This window comes from Ictidomys tridecemlineatus, chromosome 10, assembly GCF_052094955.1.
Source record: "Ictidomys tridecemlineatus isolate mIctTri1 chromosome 10, mIctTri1.hap1, whole genome shotgun sequence".
Taxonomy (NCBI): Eukaryota; Metazoa; Chordata; class Mammalia; order Rodentia; family Sciuridae; genus Ictidomys; species Ictidomys tridecemlineatus.
In genome coordinates, this window is record NC_135486.1 from 22688108 (window position 1) to 22711268 (window position 23161).

The window sequence follows — 23161 nt, forward strand, 5'->3', positions numbered from 1 at the left end:
GGCAAGAAATCTGAATAACTGTTATTCATTTGTATTTTTAAAGATAAAAGGGGATAGGCAGAAGTCATTAGGCAGAAAGGAGAGGAGAAAGAAATAACCAAAGAGAGGAATAGCAAGAAATCAACCTAGGGAGGCAGAGAGAGGTGCTGAGTCACAAGCACGACAGATGACTAAAATCCCCAGGCCCCCAGCTGATGTTGATCTCAAGCCCACAGGCTTGCTCAGAGTTTCCTGGCTCTCCTCTCAGACTTTGTGTGATCGTGACACTACACCACTGTCTCCTGAGGTAACCTGACATGTCTGGACCCTAGAATAACCATGCACACAGTCAAATCTGTTAAGAGAAGTGGACCAGATTTGGTGCTGAGAAGACAGTGACAAAAGAAACAGTTCTTTCACTGCAAGATTTTACTGAGTCACTAAACTATTCTCTTCCTTGGTTTTTAATAAATTCCAAAGAACACTTTCTCCATCTTTACATAAAAACAAGACATAATTCCTTCATAATACTTTAAGTATATTATTAGCTCTCCACAGTTCACAAAACATTTTTGATTTCTTTTTTACAAAGCATTTTATGTCACGTCCACAAGAGGAGGGTTTAAAAACAACAAATTCTGGAAATGGCATGCAGGAACTTTCATTTTTAATAAGTTCTCATTTTTTCACTTACAAAATGAAAATCAAATTCCCATTTTACCTGCCTAGAAATGAATAATGACACATCATCTGAAGTAAGCTGTGGGTGTTGAAAAACTCTTCAATCACACACATGTCATCTCTTGGGAAATTTGATGATAGGGCTGGCTCTATTTAAAAAAAAAAAAAAATCTACAGTCAAGTCAGAGGTCTCCAAATCATAAATAGTCTTAAAGTTTAAGGGAAAATCTGTTCTTGGTAAAACACCTCAAATAAGATGCAAAAGAATTGAAACTTTTCCTACAGGTGTCAAGTTTGGACAACTTTTGAGAAAAATATTAAAAGCTTCAACTTCTAGAGGTTAAAATATTAATGTAGAATTCACTAAGATTCTATTCTTGTGCATTAGTATATTCATTATATTAGCATATTTATGGAACAGTATTTGCCTGTGAAAATTTTCTCCATTCTAAGTACCATGTATTATTCGCATTCCCGTTTTTCAGATGGAATAAACTTAATCTCAAGGAAGTTAAACCATCCATTCCTGTAACAAATTGTTTACACTTGCTATATACTGGACCAGGGCTAGTCTCTACAAACACAGAAAAAAGAGTCTAAACTTAGGTATCCACTGTCTTACAGAGGACACACAGGAGAGTGCTACATACCCCCAGAGAGGGAAGCACAGGTTTGTGGGAAAACACAGGGGAGTGAGCTCATTCCGAAGGCAGGATAGAGTAGGCATCAGAGTTTCCCCAGAGGGGAAGTGCTAGCTGAGTAGGGAAGGAGGAAGAAAGGCAGGCTGGCCTGGAAACCAAACCCTTACCTCCAAGACCAGTGAACTTCTCTCTATTATCACAGCCCCTTCATTAGATTTAGTCAACAAGCATTTTCTTATCCCCTGCTTGATAAAAAAGCATGTTCTAGGCTGAAAAAAAGTGAATAATTATAGTTCTTATTTCATGAAAGCAAAGGGAAATAAGATAAGTACACAAATAACCAATTCAAAATCTTAAGAGGCAAAAGAGAATTCAATATGAAAAATCAGGTGCTAGGCTGATTTTTACTTATTTCTCAGACTCTCCCTGTGGAAGTTACTATTTCTCAGACTCTCCCATGTGATAAGAGGTCAACAACACTGCCACAAGTTGAATTCTACCCATATGATGCCATTATAGGTATAGTTAGGTAGATATTATTCACCATATTCTTATCTGTAAATTACATTACAAATAATTTCTGCTTAACAGAAATTAAAAGGAGCGTCATCATTTGTAGATGACAAAAATTTATTATCACTATAAGCAATGTGTTTGCTTACTTTTCAAATATTTACTATCTGAAACTATTTTACGTAAGGTGTTTATGTCTCTATGCTTGAACTTTATCTTTAATTTTCATTTGAGTGCTTTTGTTTTCAGATTTTGAGGTCCGAATTATGCTTGCCTCAAAAAAAAGAAAAGAAGAAAACTTCCTGTCACTCTGTGCTTTGGAGCAATATAGAATTATAAGGCTCTTAATGACTTTATATAACTCTTCTAAAAGATTCATTGAACCCTGGTGTCACTACTCACTTAATAGCTGTGCTTCCCTGATCAGTACAGGCTCACTTTCAGAATTCTTCAACACATTACATCCCAACCATTAAATAACAAGTATACATTCACCAATTTATTTTCAATCTTGTCTTTATATTAAAATTTTCATGTGTCTGGAATTCTTTTCTGAATATGGTTTGGATCACATTCCATAGATCTTCACACATGATATCTGACTTTTAATAATTTCTAAATGGGCTTTGGTTTTATTTTTATTTCCTCTTTGATTTTAAGTCCATTTAGTACACTATCCATAAATAAAGTAAGATCTAGGGAAACATAATATGGGGGTTGCTACTATAGTTTCTAAAATAATATTTAACCCTCACTTACTGCCCTCTAAGAGCACATCCTTATTTAAACCACTTTTGTTCCAAAATGGAAACTTTTTTAGGAGAAGTTGAAGAAATCAACCACTTACTTCGGGAGAGACTCCGTGTTTACCTCATATTTACTTATTCCAGCCTGAATAGTTTTTGCTTCAGTTCAGCTCCCTGTTTCACACCAGGGAATCTTCACATTTCTCATATATCAAGGATACTTTTTCCCTCTTTTCCAGTAGTTTCACACCATCACTCCCATTTTTTCCTTTTTCTTTCTTCTTTTTTTTTTTTTAACATATTTGTTTCTTTAGGTGGACTGTAGGAGAGGGAAGCAGGAAAAGAGAAGTACATAGGCTCAAGACATGACCTTAAATGAGAATCCAGAAAAAATAATTTGGGGGGGCACTGGGAATTGAATGCAGGGCCACTGAACCACTGAGCCACACCTCTAACCCTTTTTTATTTTGAGACAGGATCTCACTAAATTGCTTAGGGCCATACACAGTTGCTGAGGCTGCCCTTGAACTTGCAGTCCTCCTTCCTCAGCCTCCCAAGCCACAGGAATGCACCACTAGACTGGGCTCCAAGTGACCATATTCTTAACAAAATTTCCCAATTTGCTTTCCTTTTCTTGAACCCCCAGCTTGTTATCGAAACTAATAATTTTATGTCTTAGGATTATTAAAATAAATTTGAATTCTTTAATCTAAATAATGCAACAATACTTTCATTGGAACAGGAATCCACAGCTTAAAAGTAGTGAAACTATGAAGGAAATTATTTGCCATAATTACAAAAGACTTAAAATCATTAGGGACTGTCCTGTCCTCTAAAATCTGTAATGCATCAGGCCTTAGTCCTGACAGGAACAACAAAAAGGCAGCCTATTTATTATGGTCCAAAATATAAACTCCTTAAAAGTCTCAGAAATAAGCCATTTTTTTGTCCAACTGAGATATATAGCTTCAACCAATCTCTATCAAAATAGCAAAATGAGAGCAAATGATAATATCATGTGATTTTTTATTACTATTGTTAACATTTTTACTACATGAAATATAAGATTATCCATCCAAGTGTTCATAATATTTAAGTGGATATCCTGTATGTCACCACTTAGTCAATTTCCCCCTTGATTTGGATCTGTATTAACTAGTTTTATAAAAAAAAAAAAAAGCAATGATCTATTTACAAGACGGAAGAACTAGATCTTTTAAAAACAAAAAGTAGATTCTCTCTCCTAAACTACAAATAGAAAATAGCAACTAAAAGAACAGAATATTAATTTGTAAAAAATGCAAAATTCAGGGCTAAAATGAAATCTTCTTAAAGTAACAATCAGATTTTAATTATAGACACTATGAATACTGAACCTTTGCTTCAAGTCACACTGATCCAGATGGCAGAGTTCCTGGAAAGTGGTCATTCATTCATTCATTCATACTTCCATTTATCCAGACCCTCTACAATTATCCTCCATGGGCCAGAATAATTATAAACTCAACAGTCTAGTCAGGGATATTGATAAGCAACCAAGCAACTACAATTCCTTGTGGTGATTGTAGGAATTATGAGAATTGATAGGTGTTATAACAGCATTTAACAGGACCATCTCAACCATATTTGCAGTGGAGAGAGAAAAAGTGTATAGGTAGTGTTCAAAAAGTTCATTTCAACAATACCCAAAGATGAATGAATAACAGATGATGGTGAGATGAAGAGTGGAGAAAATGGGGAAAAAGTTCAAATAGAGGAAACAGCATAAGCAAAGGGCCCGAAGGAAAAGGTATCATGGCCTGTGGAAGGAAATAGAAAATTTTAGTAGGATAAGAGGTAGCAAGGAGGGAATGATCAAAGATAAGGCTGGGAAGGCACTTGAAGGTCAGATAAAAGGGATCATGTAAATCAAACTAAGGAATTTGGAACTTAGGGGTAATATGAAGCATTAGTGATTTTAAGCAGGAAAGCAACAATGACTAGAGAACTGTATTTAAAAAAATCATGCTCGCTAAAAAATAGGTAATTGTCTAGAAAAAAATATAGAAGGTAACACGTCTTGCTTCAATTCATAAAAGAAGCAGAGAGAGGATTAGGAAAGTGGAATTGGGAGGGGAGAGAAGGAGAAGTTTATATTAAAGAAGTCAAATTAGTAAGCAGGACAGATTCAACATTGGATGGGAAGGTGACCACTCCCTACCTCCTATGTTCTGACTTAGGCTAGTGAATGGATAGTGGTGCCACTCACCAATATAAAGAACAAAGGGAAAGAAATAGGCTTAGGAGTCTAGATAGAAAATCCTGTGCTTAACAAGTGAATCTAGGCTGCTTTTGAATCATCTGATTGAATCAAGCTAGGTCAATTAGCTATAATGGTCTGAGATAAGCAGAGAGATCAGCCCAGGGATTAATCAGTGTACAAATCAAAACAGAATGTATGGTTGTGGATGCACAGAATGAACATACAGAGCAAAAAGAAGACATCTAAGCAACATCAAAATTTATGGGACTAATGAGTGTATACTACATAAGAGTATACTATATAAGGAGAGTCTCTTGTAACAGAAAGCAAATGTGATTAATCCCATAAATGCTCCTTGGCTTGGATCCGAGAGATTTATGGAGAAAATTCTGACCATGTTGCACTCAGTTCTGCTAAACTTTTAACTTCTCAGTGTCACCATCACTTGCACTTCTCCCTACCCTCCTCCAACATACACACACACTCACAAACATACTTCCTCCTTTACAAGAACAGTGTTCTTGAACACTTCTCTTTTTCAAATCTAAAAGCAGTTTGCAAACTGGAGGTGCTGTTCAAACTGTGCTGATCTTGCTGCTCATTCAGACCCCTATAACTAATCATCCCAGCTTGATTCCATAAAATGACTCAAAAGCAGTTTAGTAGGCCAGGCATGGTGGCACATGCCTGTAATCCCAACTGAAGCAGGAGGATCACAAGTTCAAGGTCATTTTAAGCAATTTAGGGAGGCTCTAAGCAATTTAGCAAGACCTTGTCTCAAAGTAAAAAATAAGGGATGGGGTTTTAGCTCAGTGGTAGAGTGCTTGCCTAGCATGTGTGAGGCACTGGGTTCGATTCTTAGCACCATGAATAAATAAGTAAAATAAAGGTCTATTGACAATTCAAAAAATTAAATTAAGAGCTGGGGATGTGGCTCAAGCGGTAGCGTGCTCGCCTGTTATGCATGCGGCCCGGGTTCAATCCTCAGCACCACATACAAAACAAAGTTGTTGTGTCTGCCGATAACTAAAAAATAAATATTAAAATTCTCTCTCTCTCTCCCTCTCTCACTCTCTCTAAAAAAAAAATTAAATTAAAAGAAAAAGAAAAATTAAAAGGGCTGGGATGTTGCTCAGTGTTTTAGGCACCCCTGGGTTCAATCCCAATTAAAAAAAAAATTAGAAGAAATTTAAAAATTTTTAAAAAAAGCAATTTAGTTCAAAACTTAAACAGCAGAAAAGAACAGCAGTCTGCAAACAATGTCTTTTATGTGCTATTTGGCAAAAAGAAACCTTAAGTATTTAATAGTTAGAAGGAAGGGATATATTTGACTCTAGTAACAGCTTTACAAAGCACAGAAAGCTTCCTCCAGATGCTCCCCAGGTCTTATCACAGTCATCTGCCAGGCCAAGAAGGGATCATGGTGTTCTTCAACAGCCAGCACTTATTCACCCAACAGGTATAAAAGAAAAGATAAAGAAAATGTCAAGTTGACTGAAATTCTGGAGCACTCAATTGCTGCTGGTATTTCAGAATAAGAATCAAAGACTTATCACCTTTTGGGAATGTAGGAGGAGGAATGACTTGGTATGTTGTTCGTTGCTTCCTGGACATCAATGTTGATGTATTTGTTCAATAAAACTTTATAGTCACCAAAAGTAATTGGAAAAAAAAGCATATGTTATGGTTTAAATATAAGATATCTCCCAAAAGTTTCTGTTAATGCAGGAACATTCAGAGGTAACATCATTAGATCATGAAAGCTATAACCTAATCAGTCCGTGGACAGTTTGAATGGACTGACTGGATTGTAACTGTAGGCAGGTGGGGCAGGGCTAGAGGTGGTGAGTCACTGGGGCATTCCCTGGAAGGGTTGCTCTTCCTGAGATCTCTGCACCCTCCCTTTTTCTCTCTCTCTCCCTTCCCTTACCTCCTTCCTGACCCTGCCATAAACTGAAAGATTTCCTCCAGTGGGCCCTTCCCTCATAATCTGCCTTAACTTGGGCCAGAGCAACTAAGTTAGCCATCTATGGACTGAAATGTCTGAAACTGTGATCCCCAAATAAACTTTTCATCTAAGTTTTCTTGTCCACAGCAACTCAAAAGCTGACTAAAACAGTATCATAGTCCTGCCAAACTTGAAGTATTCATACCAATTTGAGCCTCACCAGATTCAGTAGATGGATTCTATTTACACATTTCCTCTTCTTCACAGGGGGAAATGGAGGCCTTTGGCTATGAAGAGCTCCCCTGAAATCCTGCAGTCACTCAGCACTATCCCTGTTCCCACTGAATATCATGTGCTATGGAGAATTTCTCCTCACCCGGTCAGTGGAGTTCAGTAATTTTGGAATATACTTTTAGTCATGTCCGGGTTGATGTTCACTAGGATTTCACCTCTCTCAGCTCATATGTCTCAACTTTTTTTCACCGTGGCTGATGAAGTGAGCTACATACAGAAGAAATGAGTGCTTCTATCACAACTCTTACTCTTCATTCCAATTCCATGAAATCTAGAGTCCCTCTGAAGAACATGACTTAATGAAAAGGCAACCAAATAAGATATTGACATGTCATAATAAGTGTGAACTTTTGAAAATCAAATCATCAGATAACTGTTCTCCAATGGCTTTCTTAGACCTCTGCCATTACATGGAAAGGAAGACCAGTTTTCCCACAGACTGTAGGATAAGGATGAGAACTATGTGGGGCAGAGCAAGGCATGGAGATGCACCAGCCCATATCAGCTGATCTCAACACACATGGGAAAGTCCAGCCAAAGCCTGCAGAGCCAGCTTCACTCAGCCCAGATTGGCCAATCCCCAGCCTGTCCCAAGATACATCAGTGATCCCAGTCCACACAAAACCGGGATCCCCCAGCTAACTCAGAAACTCACTGTCAACAAGATTAACTTGTTAACAGAACTGGACAAAGTTTGGGACCCCCTCACCTAGGGATCAACCTTTGTGAGAGAAGTTACATCCAAAATCTACTACCTCCAGAGATGTTCATTCTGAACAGAAGCACCCAGAAGGGCTTCTTATAATCAAACCTTTCAATACATGCAAAATAGTTGAGAAAATCAAGTTTTTCTGGATCACAGAGGACTGAACATTCTCAACATGTGAAAGCATTTTTTAAACTTCACTTATTTCTTCCTTTGTTTTTAAAGGTAAAATTGATGAAGTAATTAAAAATTTTGTGTGACCCTTCATAACCTTTCAATAACTTTCCTCCCTACATATATTTAAATCCAGCTAGACATGGAGAGGCTCTGAAAAATGGGCAAAATAAGATTCAGGGTGACACAATGAAAAGCTTATTTAAAAGAGAGAGAAATATTAGCCAATAATTTACTCCCTAACTTCCACTGAGCTCTACTACCATAGATACCAGACACTTGTTTGGTCCTGGGCAGAACACTCATTGGTGTTCTCTGATAGTTTATGTGGCCAACAACCTGAAGTCCAGGGAATAAGGCAGGGTCTGCTCAAGGCTGCGATGTTCTGTGTGGTGATAGTCCTAGAGACACAGCCATTCAGTGGCAGCCCTGCCAGAGGACCTTGAACTAAAATGGGTTCCCATAGATTGCTGTGGGAAATGCTGTTATCAGGTCAGTGTTTTAGTCAGCTTTTTCATTGCTATTAACAAAAGATCTGACAAGAACAATTAGAGGAGGAAAAGTTTAAAATTTATTTAGGGCTCAGAGTTTCAGAGGCCTCACTCCATAGATGGCTGACTCCATTGCTCTGGGTCCAAAATGAGAAAAAAAAAAAAAAGTCATAATGGAGGAAGGCAGCTCAGAACAGAGGAGCAAGGAAGCAGAGAGACAACTTCTTATTAAGGACAAAATGTAACCCCAAAGGCATGTCCCTAAGAACCCACCTCCTCTAGCCGTACCACATCTGTCTATAGTTACCACCCAGTTATCTCTATCAATGAATTAATCCATTGATTAGGTTATAACTGCCCATTTTTTAATAATTAAAAGCCTAACTTATGCAAGTAAAGACAAAAAACTAGACACTGAAATTTCTGCCCTTCTAAAGGAAATACATTCAAAATTTTTCATCATTTAACCTCATTCAGAAAGAATGTGAAGGACTTAAATCAACTTACATGGGAGCCAAGCCCAAGAAAAACCTATCAGACATAGAAAAACTGGAGGCCATGAACAAATAGGAGAAAATTTCCAATTCTGAGTGGATTTAAAACACATGCTTTTATAAAGATTTAGCAAACATTTAGAACAAGTTGAACCTGATATTACAAGAAATCTTCAGTCTTTAGAAAGTACATCAAAACATTCAATTTCAAGTAGCTATGAGCAAAATAGCCTTCAAAATATGTCAGAAGAATGAAGAACAATTTCAGAATCATTGAAAATATGCTTCACTTGAAAATTCCCATCTTCAGAGAATGAGAATTTCCATTTCATTTAAGAGAAAAAAAAATTCTCACGGGAAGCTAAAAAGTAGATAGAGTGAGAAAACTTATTAATCAGTAGGTAAAAGTTTTATTAAAAGAATCTCTACTACATATGGAACAAGTTCTAAATGCTAGAGAAAATCAGATCAAGTCTATACGTAACCATTTGCTGAAGAAGAGAGATAATCTGTTCATGAAGAAGACATGGATAGTAGAAACCTGATATCAAATATAATGAACACATCAAGTAATGGGTACTTCTAAAAAGGTGGATCCAAAAGAGTTTTGGAGAAATAGACTGATGTTGATAAGTTAAATACAGCTCATCTAGACTGGAGTAGGAAAAGTGACTATGTTGACTGAAGCTGAGTTTGGTTTAGTTTATTGGTATTGAGACACAGGGGCACTTTGACACTGAGCTACATCCTCAGTTCCTTTTATTTTTTATTTTATGACAAGGTCTTGCTATGTTGCTGAGCTGGACTTGAACTTGCAATCCTCCTGCTTCAGCCTCCCAAATCACTTAGATTACAGATGTATACCATTGTGTCCAGAGGGCTTTTTTTAAACTTATTTTTAAGCTCTCAAAATAAAACCAAATGTGCACTACAAAAAATTAATTGAAGTAGACAAAATAATTGATGCACAAACCGTGGTCTCCAGATGAGAAAACTTCACTATAATCTGACAGGGAAACAAATGCAATTAGGAGACACTAAAGCTCCAATAGGGGTTTTCAATGCTTCCTACACTGCATTGAGAAAAATAATGAATTGTGCCAAGAGAAGGTACTATCCAGAGAGAATTCACCCTGTAAACTGTGGAGAATTACTCTAAAACAGATGCAAAGATTGATATGTAAAAAGGTAGACATTTGTAAAACACTTTTCAGGAAGAACTTAAATATTTCTAAATTAATTATTTTTTTAAAAAACTCAAAATGTAGATTATAAAACTATAATACTCCTAAAAGATAACAAAGGAAAAACATAGGTAATCTTGGATTTGGCAATGACTTTTTACATATAACAGCAAAGGCACACTCCATGAAAATAATAACATGGACTTAGCTGAAAGTAAAAACTTCTTCTCTGTGAAAGACAATGTCAAGAGGGGTCTAATATCCAATTGAATACACATCTTAACATAACCATTATCATCTCAATGGCTTGCTGTAGTCACCTTTCAACCAAAAATGCCGTGCATCATTCCTACTGGGCTATGGCTCTCAGCAAAGAACACAAAGACAAGCCACAGACCAGAAGAAAAAAAAGTACACAAAGAATATCCTTAAAAGGACTGTTATTTAAAATATACAAACAACTTTTAAAACTTAATGATAAGAAAATACACATTCCAATTAAAAAACAGACCAAGGACTTTAACACCTCTTAAGCAGATGGTAAATAATCTTACAAAAAGATGTTTTTACATCATATGCTATCAGAGAAGTGAAAACAATGACATTCCATTACTCACCTATTAAAGTGGCCAAAATTCAGAACACTGACATCACCAAATGCTGGAGGACATGGAACCACAGGAACTCTCACTTATTGCTGGTGGAAATGCAATATAATATAGCCACTTTGCAAACCAGAATGATGGTTTCTTTAAAAATGAAGTATATTCTTAGCTTGTAATTGAGCACTCATGCTCCTTGGTATTTACTCATGGGTGCTGAAAACATATACACAAAACTTTTGCACAGAATTTTATAATAGCCTTATTCATGATTTCCAAAACTTGGAAGCAATCAAGATGTCCTTCAGTAGATGGATGGTACCTTCAGACAATAGAATGTTATTCAATGCTAAAAAGAAAAAAGCTATCAAGCTATGAAAAGATATGAAGGCAACTTAAGCACTTAGCAATAACTAACTGAAAGAAGCTAATCTGAAGAGGGTATATACTGTATGATTTCAACTATAACATGATATTCTGGAAAAGACAAAACTACAGAGACATTAAAAAGATCAGGAGCTGCCAAGGGTCTTTGGGGATAGAGAAAGAAACAGGGAGAACAGAGAGGATTTTTAGAGTACTTAAAATACTCTTCATGATGCTATAATGATGAATGCATATTATTATACATTTGTCTAAACTTATAGAATGAACAATACCAAAAATGAACCCTAATATGGACTCTGGATGATATTAATGTGTCGGTATAGGTTCATCAATGGTAACAAATGTACCACTTTGGTTAAGGATATAAATAATAGAGAGGCTATGTATTTGTAGGGGCAGGAAGCATAAGACATATTTCTGTACCTTCCTCTCATTTTTATTGTCAACCTAAATCTGCTTTAAAAGAACAAAAGTATTTTCATAAATAGCATAGCACTAAAGTGCCCAACAGGGCGTTTGGAAAAACCCAGGAGGACAACCAGGGAATCCAGGAGGATAAAGGTCCCTGAGAAAGAATTGGAATCAATCTAAGATGGAATGGGGTCCAGGAGTCAGTGTCAAATGTATTTGAGATACAATCTCCCCAGTATACTTATAGAAACAGAAATTCTATCAGACTACTTCCCTCCTTAATTATATCAAATCTTCTACAGGAACAAGGCAGGAAATGTCCTGGTACTCCTTCAACTAGTAGACACTGAGGACCTTCTTTAAACTTTTCCAACTGAAAAAAGAACATGCCACCTCAGGAATGATAGTCAATTGTGGGTTTTAGGAGAAAAAGCAGCAAAATAGGCAAAAGAAACACCTAGAAGAGATGAGTTCTACTAGCAAAGTTTTGCTAAAGACCAATTCAGTGCTCAACGTATTGCCATCCACCAACATGCTCCTAGCACTTTTGACCTCTTTGCACCCTACAAATTAGAAAACTGGGCATAAAAAGACTAAACAGCTTGCCAGAGGTGGTAACTAAAATAGAGCGAGAACTAGTAGTAAATGACAAGTGTCCCAATTATGGACAACCCCTCCAGCCAATCTGCTCTTTCAAGAGCACCTTCTGAAAAGAATTCTAAAATTATTTTGTCTTTAAAAGCTGAGAAGTTTGGGGGACACTAGTGCCATTAGCTTGGCATTCAAGACTTCAATATTTATAACATGAGAACTGTGTCAAGGCTACTGGCATCTCCTTAAAAGTATTCATTACTCTTTTCCCAAATCTCTGTTGAGAGTTTGGAAATTTTGTTTCAAAACTATGTTTGGCAGAGAATATATACAAGGTTTTAGGTTATTATAAAGTAGTTGATGAATCAAAGACCTGCGAAAATCAGTGTCTAAAATGGATTAATGCTTTCTACACAGGAATTGTCAGTATACTGAAGAAAAATAAAAGGTAAGTGCAAATGGATTCCTCATTATCTAAACAAAAAATAGCCTTTCTTCATATTTAAACTTTTAAAAAGGAGGGAGGCCGGGTGTAGTGGTGCATACCTGTAGTCTCAGATCCTGGGAAAGCTGAGGCAGGAGGATTTCAAGTTCAAATACAGCCTCAGCAACCTAGCCAGGCTCTAAGCAACTCAGCAAGACCAAATCAAAATTTAAAAAAATCAAAAGGGCTGGGGAGGTGGCTCAGTGGTTAAGTGCCCCTAGGTTCAATCCCTGGTATCAAAAAATAATAACTTTTTTTTTATTTGTACACAATACATTTATTTGAACCCAGGACCTCGCATATGCTAGGTGAGCGTGCTACCGCTGAGCCACAACCCAGCCCCAATAATAACATTTTAGGCAAAAAAGACTCTAAGTGACTGAGTCACTAACAGCATATAGACCTTTTTAAATCTTATATATCATTAACCTAATATTCCAAAATTTTTAAAAAAATAGAACACTTGTCCAATTTCTGTAGATAAAATTAAGATTCCATTTAGAAGAACCTTGTGAAGTCATATGTTCATTCTGATAAAAATAATATTTCACCAACTAAATTTAAATAAGGAAGGGAAGGAGGTCAGTAATAGAGAAGAAGGGAGGGAAGAAGGAGTGAGACACATATCCTCAAAAAAATTCCTAGCTTTACCTCTAAACTTTGTAGACAAACTGCCATCTATGCAAATTTGTTATAAGAAAGTACTTATAGTCACCTACTCCCCCTACTTTTCCATGCACAAAAAGAAAGCAGCCAAAGGAAACAACTCCCTAATTTATACCTCACATTTATAGTTCTCTCACATACAGGACTAGTAATAACTTCAGAAACCTATTAGAGACATTTCAATATATGTTAGCAGTTTTTATTCAGAAAAAAAAAACTTCATTGTATTTTGGTTATTAGTTTCCAAAGAAAATCCTGATGTTTTCATGAAGAGGAACTACTAAATTCAAGCAGGCTCTGCCTGCCCTTGAAGCACAACATACTAAATACCATGCATGAAATTAAGGTAGAACTACGAGGTAATCTAACTGCAATTGCCATACAAGGACTGGTAAAATTATTAATTCCTCTATAATACACACTAAATGTTAGTTTTAAACTCTAATTTATTCCTGAAAAAAAATGTTAATTTTCTTTTAGTTTCTAGGTATGAAAATTATATTCCAATAAATTAATTTTAATTTTCAAGTTATTAGATAAGAAGTGGAGTACAGAACCTTGTGAAGTCATATGTTCATTCTGATAAAAATAATATTTCACCAACTAAAGTTAAATAAGGAAGAGAAGGAAGTCAGTAAGTAGAGAAGAAGGGAGGGGAAAAGGCGTGAGACACATATCCTCAAATATGATCAACAGAAAAGGTACTAAAAGTTTTCATTTTTTCCAATTATTCATCACACACTTTGCTCCCTGGTATTTCCTTTTTTTTTTTTTCCTTTTTTAAAATACCCACCTATTTAAGATTCACAAAAAAAGAAATCAACTGGTTTACAGCTCTTTTAAATTTAAGAACTAAGCTAATCTTATTGGCTGAAAAAAAGTGAAGCACAGAGTAATACTTAGAATGATCCTCTTGTGTTTTTTTAAGCAGATATTTTTGTTGCTAAATTTCTGAAAATATGAGAGTATATATAAATAATTTTGTTCATAGTAATTACTAGAGAAGAGAGAAGTATGGCATGGGAGATGTTTATGCTTCATAATATCTCTTTGGTTTTGTTAGAAACTTGTATTTTTATTTATCTTCTGTAATTTAAACTTCTAAAAAAATTTTTAAAATGTACTACCCACCCTGAGAGCCTCTGCCACTTACGTGTTCATTCTCTCCAGTAGAGGGCATGGTAGATTCAACATGGAAAAAGTATTAGTTTATCAGACACTCTCCCATTGTGGTTTTGCTGTGCAACTTTTACAACCCACTGCCTTGTTTCTTCTTCCACCACAGAATGGAAAATATGTGTCATCTTAATGTGGAGCAATCCTATTTACCTAAAACCTAACTGCATAAAAAAAATCCAAAGGGAAGTCATCAAAATTATAGCTTTCACTTTAAAAATGTCAGCCTGTCTTTAAAAAGACATGGCAACTTTTTAAGAAAAAGGCTTCTGTTAACAACAAGTATTGCCTTAACTCATAAAATTACCTTTACAATAAATATTTTAAACTGATTTATGTTCAGATTTATCAATCAACCATACAATTTTTAGAAAAAAAATAATTTCTGCCTTTTAATATGAGTTTTCAGTCTGAAAAGGTTTATGAAAAAGTAAATACGAGTCAATGCTCTGGTTCATTCCTATAATCCCAGATACTGGGGTAGATGAGGCAGGAGGATCAAAAGTTCAAGGTCAGCCTAGGCAACTTAGTGAGACCCTGTATTAAATTAAAGGCAAAAAGTGAATTGAGGTTGCAGTTCAGTGGTAGAGCATTTGCCTAGCATGTGCATTGCCCTGGGTTCAAATCCCAAGCTCAGTGGTAGAGCACCCCTGGGTTTAATTCCCAGTACTGGGGCTGGGGGAATGCTTAGATATTAAACAAAACCATCAAGGATAGTCAGCATTTAAATCACTTGTTTACATGAACACCTATATATTCACCTTTGTCAATATCGAGAGATGACTGAACTTCTCTAATTTGGAGATCTCTGAAGAATTTAACTGTTAATTTTTGCTTATTTTCCTTAATCATTTATTATCCAGACACCATTTATAAATATATATCATGAACTTGATATTTTATAAATCTGCAACATTATTTTGATACTTATATAATAAGTATTGAATCATCAGAAAGTGAAAATAGATGTAGGAACATTATTTAAAATTATTTTAGAACAAAGACCATATGCTTAAGAAAAATTACCTTCTTATAGTCTTACAAACATGCTTTCAGGTATTTATTATTGAAATCTAAATGATTTTCTTTTCCACAATAAAGTATATAACTGTTCTAATAAATGCAGATTTTGCTAAGTCAAACTTGCAGCTCCAACTACTGGCAGCCCAATATATGAATATGTTGGCTGGTTCCAATTTTCAAAAATATGTCTCCAATTTTCTCTTAACAGGTCTACTGCAAAGTAGGGAGAATATCTTCAGCCTAATCAATGCTTTGCTGTAATTCTTACTGTCTATTTAGAGGCTTGATAGGAAACCCACCTGAATATTCCATCTTATAGTTCTGGTAATATTATCTGAAATGGAATCACTTTGTAGTTGAGGCAATCTATTTGTCCTTAAAGCCTGCAGTAAAGAGAGATGGTTTTTGAAAATGAAGCTTCTTCAATCAAACCCTACCTCCCTGACCACTTCCCCCACGTTCCCCTCCCCCACCACAGACACCCTTTTTGTCCATTGAATGTTCTGGTAAATTCTAAGCCAACCAAGAATGATTCATGAGGAAATCCTGATTCCTTGCACTCTTAAAATAGAAAAGATTCCGGTGCGTTATCAAATTCTTTGTTTTCCTCTTTATCTCTCACCATAAAAGATTTGTGATTTGTGTTAGCAGGAGACACTGTGGAGGACTCCAGAGCAGCAGCCCTACAACCTCACAGGTTTCAGCCAGGTGTCTAGTGGTGATCAAAAATGCAAAACCAATTAAAGCCCTGTCTTCCGACAGTCACTTTCACCTGTTTCGCCTCTGAATAATAATCATTCCCAAAAGTGTTCTAAGATGCCTAGGCAAGTTGCAAAGCAGGTCACAGCACCTGTCCTGTGCAGTCATCCTTTCAGGTTTCTCCGGTTAGGTTTCCTTCCCCCAATTAAGTGGAGTACCTGGGAGGGACTGGAAGGGTTTCTCTGCAGCCTCAGTTTACAGACCAGGTGGCCTCGTGTGAATCTTTAAAGCATGACTGTAAACCACAAAGGAGGCGCAGAGAGAAAGAGCACGCTCAAGAAAACACAAAAGGAAAAGCCACTGAACTCTGGCTAGCAGCAAACGGATTTCCCTGCTGGGGAATCGGCACTCCCAGGCAGCAGCAAGCAAGAGGGATACGGGAGAGCGAGCGCCCAGGCCTGGCCGGCAGCCAACCTCGGGCCGCAGCGCAGCCCTCCCATCCCCCCCGGCCGCCGCGCCTTGGCAAAGGTCACGGCGACGGCTCGCACTGAAAGGTCTCTTTCTGCCCCTACACGGGTCCCTCTAGCCGCAGCTTCTCGGCCTGAGTGCGCACGAAGCCGGGGCCGCCTACGTCAGCAGCGCCCTCGCTCAGGGACCCTTCCGCAGCGTCCGTGACCGCCGCAGGCCGCGCTGACCCCGCCCCAAGCCCGCCTGCGTTAGCCAATCCTCGCTCAATGGAGGCGGGGCCGGCGCCGCGAGGCCCCGCCCCTGCGCCGCATCCTCTTTTAAATGCAGCGCTGCGCTCCTCGCTGAGAACAGCTGCGGTTCCTGCGGGAAAAAGATAATGCAAAGTGCCATGTTCTTGGCTGTCCAGCACGACTGCGTACCCATGGACAAGAACGCAGGCAGTGGTCCCAAGAGCGAGGAGAAGCGGGAAAAGATGAAACGGACCCTGTGAGTATGGCTTTCTTGTCTCTCCCGCGACCTCCAGTCCAGCTCCTTCCTAGGAGCGTTTGCTGCAGACGCGATACCTTTGACTTTAGCAAACTGTAGCCTGAGCTGCTGCAGAATAAACAAATAAATATATGGGGGGAAAGTTAATTTGCACAGTAATTGTAAAATCTGTGTTGTATGTACTTGTTTTTGTGCGCCAAGGACACAAAAACAAGTACATAGTTTAGGAACTGAGGAAAAATCTCTGTACAAGAGCGGTGGTAGATGCGCTAAGATACTGCAGACGGGCTTTTGTTCTGCATTTAAAATGACATCAGAATACTGCAGCTGAAGCGGGTATACAGGATCCCAGTGGCATTCTTAAGGTTGCATTTTGAGTTCTGATGAGCTTACATCGTTTTTGATGATATGTTTTGACTGGTTCTGAGTACAATGGTTTTTTTTTTTTTTATGATAAAGCAGATAGTACCCAGTCACGACTGTGGAACAAATAATTGTTCTGCAGTATCCGCTTAAAAGGAGCACTGTAGGTGGAGAAGGAGGAGAGCCAGAGGGATATCTCTCTCTCTCTCTCTCTCTCTCTCTCTCTCTCTCTCTCTCTCTCTCTCTCACACACACACACACACACACACACTCTCTCACTCTCTTACACACATACACACACCTCATTTTACACAGCCTCTAGTGAGGTCCAGAACCTCCTGCTCTAGGGGTAGAAGAAGGAGCATCAGCCAAGTCAAGGTCGTTTTACTGCTGTCCTTTACATTAAGTGCCAAATGTCTCAGAATTGTAATTAACCTTACAGAGAAACTGCCTTTTGTGGGTCAGAAACAGCATCTGTCTTTTGAACTGTAGGAACCGAATTTATCAAAATATCTTAGTGATTTTAGGCAGTTTTCCCCTTAGTTGTAAAACTAGTTAGATGAATGGATAAAATTGTGTTCATCACATAGGTGCTGGGTTTAAATGTTAAGGGAATAAGATTGTCACTTGAGTTCTTGTTTTGTCTTATTTGGTGTGTCTATAGCTACTGGGTGACTTTATTTGGTAAAAATGACTTCAACTGAAATAGCATATTGAATCAATTGCCTCTTAGTGAATTTAATTTTTTTTTTTTTTTTTTTTAGTTTAAAAGATTGGAAGACCCGTTTGAGCTATTTCTTGCACAATTCTTCTACTCCTGGGAAGCCCAAAACCAGCAAGAAAAGCAAACAGCAAACTTTCATCAAGTAAGTCAGAATCCTGTACTTGCAAGCATGAATAGCAAGTTTTTAAACTTGAAAGAGGAACTCTGATATGCATAAGCTAATATGTGGAACTTCTCTTGCAGGCCTTCTCCTGAGGAAGCACTGCTGTGGTCAGAGGCATTTGATGAACTACTAGCTAGTAAATGTAAGTTAAACTCTTGAATTTGATCCATTGCAAAAATCACAAGAGTCTAGGAAGGATAAATCCATACCACAAATGAGCAGCTTGTAGGGAGAGCTTTTACAATTACTAGCATAAAGCGTATTTTTCTCTCCTTTATTTTTCAGTATTTAGTCATGGAAATGTATGTGGTATGCACTCCATGTGGGGAAGAAAAGTTAGCCTAAATATTAAAACGAACATTGCTCATAGTTAGGGTTGAGTCAGCTTTTCCATTGCATACAATGTTTTCAAGAGCCTGATTTCTAGAGAATTTATATATCTCCTCTAGATATTTATTTTGCATTTATATATAAATCTATATATTTTTGTAGCAGAGCACCAACTTAAGCATTTTACCTACTGGTATCTTAGTCTTTAAAAAGCTTAAATAAGGATTACAGACTTGAGTGAAATCTAGAAAGTTGCTACATCTAATACTAGAAAAGCATAAGGAATTATCTGGTCACTCAATTCTTTACACTCTGCAATCTTTCTCTCCTCTTCAGATGGTCTTGCTGCATTCAGGGCTTTTTTAAAATCTGAGTTCTGTGAAGAAAATATTGAATTCTGGTTGGCCTGTGAAGACTTCAAAAAAACAAAATCACCCCAAAAACTGTCCTCAAAAGCAAGGAAAATATATACTGATTTCATAGAAAAGGAAGCTCCAAAAGAGGTAAGAAAAAGGTTCTTTATTTCAGCATAATTTGGATGTCCTTAGCACCAAAGTGAAACAAATTGAATTGAAAGCATCAAATCAGAGGCAAGTGGGAAGAGCAGTATCAAGGCCTCCCTCCTCACTAGCCTAAATTTCAGTTAAGTCTCTCCAGTCTTGGCTGAAGCTAATCACACATTACATTTTTTTTGTTTTCAATTATTAAAGTTCATTCACTAAGACTGAATACCAAATAAACCATTTTTTGTTGTTGTTTTATTTCAGATAAACATAGACTTCCAAACCAAAACTCTAATCGCCCAAAATATACAAGAGGCTACAAGTGGCTGCTTCACTACTGCCCAGAAAAGAGTATATAGCCTGATGGAGAACAACTCTTACCCGCGTTTCTTGGAGTCAGAATTCTACCAGGACTTGTGCAAAAGGTCACAGATCACCACAGATCCCCATACTACATGAGATGGAAAAAAGAGCCCCAGAATGGAGGACATTTCTTTCTTTTTCCTAAGGGAAAAGGCTGTGATCTACTAAAAAGACTGACCTTGAATTCAGCCTGGGTGTTCAGGAAACATCACCCAGAACTATTGATTCAAAGTTGGGTAGTGAGTCAGGAAGCCAGTAACCTAGGAGAAGCGAGTGTCAGAAGGGCTTCCCTTCTTGAAGAACGTGGGGGTGTCTCACTGGAAAAGCCAGAGCGAGATGAAAGACACCGTGTAATACTATCGTTCCAAAACCATTGAAAATCAATAGGTCTGGGATTATGTGGCCTTAGCTAGCTGGCTGTACATCTTTCCCTAAATCAGTCCATGTTACCACATAGTGGTTTTAGTTTTAGTTTTAGTTTTTAAGTACTAAGTAACATTAAAATGTTTACTATGTGCAAAGGTATTGAAGTTCTTATGACTTACAGATCATCAGTACTGTTGTCTCATGTATCGCTGAAACTGAAAAGGTCCGTTTGAATTGTTAACCGGTGTGTGAAATTGAATGCGTGCTTTGTGTGGGAAACTCAGTGTCCGTTACGAGTGCCAAAAACTGTCTTGAAGGCAGCTAAACTTTGAAGTGGTCTTTGAATACTTTTAATAAATTTTATTTTGATAAATAATGTTATTGAACACTTGGAGTCCAGATGTGATCTGATTTTATTTGACTTTGGTAACTGGAATTATGGCAGATACAAGCAAAACCATCTAAAAAAGGACTAGCTAAAATGAGCAGTAAAATATGAAAACAAGCTCCAAAATTAGTCACATAACTGTTTTTCCAATAGATGAATATAAGCCTACTTTTTTTTTATTCATTCCCTTGGTTCTAAGCTCCCCTGTAGGTATTAGCATAAGTTTCCAAGACTCATATTTGAAAACTGTTTTTCCATGATGGGTCAATACGCAATCAGAGTTTTCCTGAGTCTCTTTCCTTTATTTGCTTAAAAAAAAAATCTGATTATGTAACTTTAGTTAATGATGAAGGCAAAAGAAAGGCACTTTTGTTTCTTACCTTTAATCCAGGAATGTGCTTTTTCCTAGTTGAGGAATCTGTTATTTTTCTAACTGCTAAGGTTAAAACAAAAAAAAGAATACCCTTTCCTTCAGCAGGCTGCTTTTCATTCTCCTTGGTTATGGTTTTAATAAACGAGAGGGAGGCAGCCTTCATCTTGGAGTTGGAAGATCTGAGCCAAAGTACTGACTTCCCGTAGCTTTGTGACCTTAAGATCCTAACACCTTTGCTGGCTCCCCACATGACACCTCCCTGTATCTGTGAAGTAGTAAGGGACTTTAGAAATTGTAAAACACTAAAAAGTGCATTTATTTCTGATTTGCCAAAAGAAAATTGACCTCCAGTAGTTTAAATACTGTTTCTACTGTGACTGCACTAATTTTCACCTTACCCAGAGTTTCTGACAACAACGTGCACAGGCTCCATGACAGACGGCCCTGTCCACTCCTGTATCATCAGCAGCCAGAGTGACACATAGTAGATGCTTCATAAACATTTGAGGAATAAGTGAATTCTGAAGGGTCATGGAAACAGTGCTATTTTTTTAAATAAATAAAATGGGTCTGCATAATTCTTATAAAGATTTGGACCAATAGAGGACCCTAGGAGTCATGTCAATATACTTTGCCACCAAAAAGTACACCAAGTATTGTACACCAAGGTACAATACTTTTGCTATTTATTGTACCTTGTCTCTCTGTCCATCTTATTCTCTGCTACCACCCTGATGAAAGATGCTGTCATCTGATGACTAGATGACGGCAGTTGTCTCAGCTGACCTCCCCCTGCTCATCCTCCCCATCTTATATGTTCCCTGTTTTTTAACTCTAGGGATCCTTCCAAGATACAACCCTGAGCTTTTCTTCTGTTGCTTGTAAACCTTTGACCAGCCTCCCAAACATGAGGATAAAGGCAGTATCCCTAATATGGCCTTACACCTGCAGGGCTTGACTCCTTCCATTCTCAGCTATGCCACATGTCCCCTGGCTCTTTCTAGTAGCCTCACCGGCCTACTTTCATTCCCTTGAAGATGCCAGGCCCACTGGGCTCAAAGGGCCTTTGCACCTAATAGTTCCTTTGTACAGGATACAATTTTAGCTTCTATTCATCACTCAACTACCTTGCAATTTCCACTGCCCAGGGAAGCCTGCCCTGACCTCCTTACCTAGGTCAGATCCTCTTTTAGATGTTCTCACAGCATGATTACATTTAGAGCACTTAATGGAGTCATAAGTTCTAATTAATTTGTATGATTATTTGAAAATTCTGTCTTTGACTAGATTGTGAATGCCACAATTGAGAACCCTGTGCTTTTTTTCTGCTCACAGCTAAATGCCAACACCTAGCTCAGTGCCTGGTATACAATAGGGGGCACATAAATAATTTTCAAGTGAATGAATAAGTATTAAAAGATCTTTTAAGCAAATGTTGGTGAAATAGAAAATATCTAAGAATTCAAGGAGAAATTAGAACCTGATTTAGTAGTTGGTTTTGTTTAAAAGATGGGGTCTCTCCCTATTGCCCAGGCTGACCCCCAACTCCAGTGATCCTCCTGCCTTAGCTTCTTTAGTTGTTGGTACTACAGGCACATGGTACTGCATCCAATTTTTAAGGATATGATTTTAAAAGCCTCACTGGCTCAAAGTTCTGAAAATATCTGCAGAACTTTTTCTTCTGGCAAAATAAATAAATACTTCTTACTGGGCATGTTCTTTATGACTTTAATAGAAGGAAAAGCCAAACTATAGTAACAAAAAACAAGAGTCTTGACTTTTAGGACTGCTGAAAGTACAGGTTTTATTCAGGTGGTATTTTTTAATGTCTTCCAGTGTGGAACAAACTGAAATAGATTTAAGATTAGAGACCACATGTCTCTACAAATACTACTTAATGTTCCAGTTTCTCAGAGTTCTTATGCTTGGGATCCACAGTCTCTTCATTTTGATAATATTTCACTGTTTTATATATTTTAAGCCCAAGGGTGTGTCTAAGTATAGTAATTTCATATAGTCATATCAGGAAAAATAACAGAAAATTGTATGCTATCTGTCATCTGAGCACTGGAGGTGATAAATGAGTTTCAATGAAATTACTTAAAGTGATCACCCAAAATTTCACAGGAAAGAGGTCTTTGCTAGTTTTGCTAGAGGTATTTTGTTGATTAACCACAACAAAATTTCTCTGTCAGGAGATAAGTCATGAATGAAAGTGAATTGTGCGTTTCAACAGCAGAGTCTATAAGGCACCTCCTCTGTGCCAGGCCGTTGGCTCTTTGCAACATTGTTTTTCTCTGTTAGCCCCAAATTGCAGCTAAAGGAATTAGCCTGACTTTAGAGAGTGTTGCCACTAGTAAATGGTGAGTTTTGACATGCGCAGAGATTTCCCCAGGTCTGACTCAGATGCCTTTTGACAACTTCAACTCCCTTCTCTCTTTCTCTGAGAAGAACTCAACAGACATCTGAATGCTACTATAAACAACCTTCTGGCAAAAGTAG

The 23161-nt window shown here is 37.5% G+C and overlaps 1 protein-coding gene and 1 long non-coding RNA gene across 3 annotated transcripts in view; one reads left to right on the top strand and one right to left on the bottom strand.

Annotated features, from left to right (window-relative positions):
* LOC110599126 (uncharacterized) overlaps positions 1-16844 on the bottom strand; it is a 28052-nt gene extending 11208 nt beyond the window's left edge. The window contains exons 1-5 of one of the 2 annotated variants that reach the window (XR_013426447.1): positions 16351-16844; positions 15733-15816; positions 2662-2879; positions 1469-1570; positions 701-809 (exon numbers count right to left, since the gene is read on the bottom strand). This is a non-coding gene — a long non-coding RNA (uncharacterized LOC110599126). Of the gene's footprint in view, positions 1-700; positions 810-1468; positions 1571-2661; positions 2880-15732; positions 15817-16283 lie in introns of both variants that reach the window. The other variant, XR_002485053.3, reaches the window with a different exon arrangement.
* Positions 16845-16920: 76 nt separating this feature from the next.
* Positions 16921-20284, top strand: Rgs2 (regulator of G protein signaling 2). The gene is made up of 5 exons (XM_005335349.5): positions 16921-17086; positions 18214-18315; positions 18417-18478; positions 19003-19169; positions 19434-20284. Exons 1-5 carry the CDS (start codon positions 16977-16979, stop codon positions 19626-19628), a joined length of 636 nt encoding a protein of 211 aa, XP_005335406.1. The 5' UTR covers positions 16921-16976; the 3' UTR covers positions 19629-20284.
* The last annotated feature ends 2877 nt before the right edge of the window (positions 20285-23161 follow it).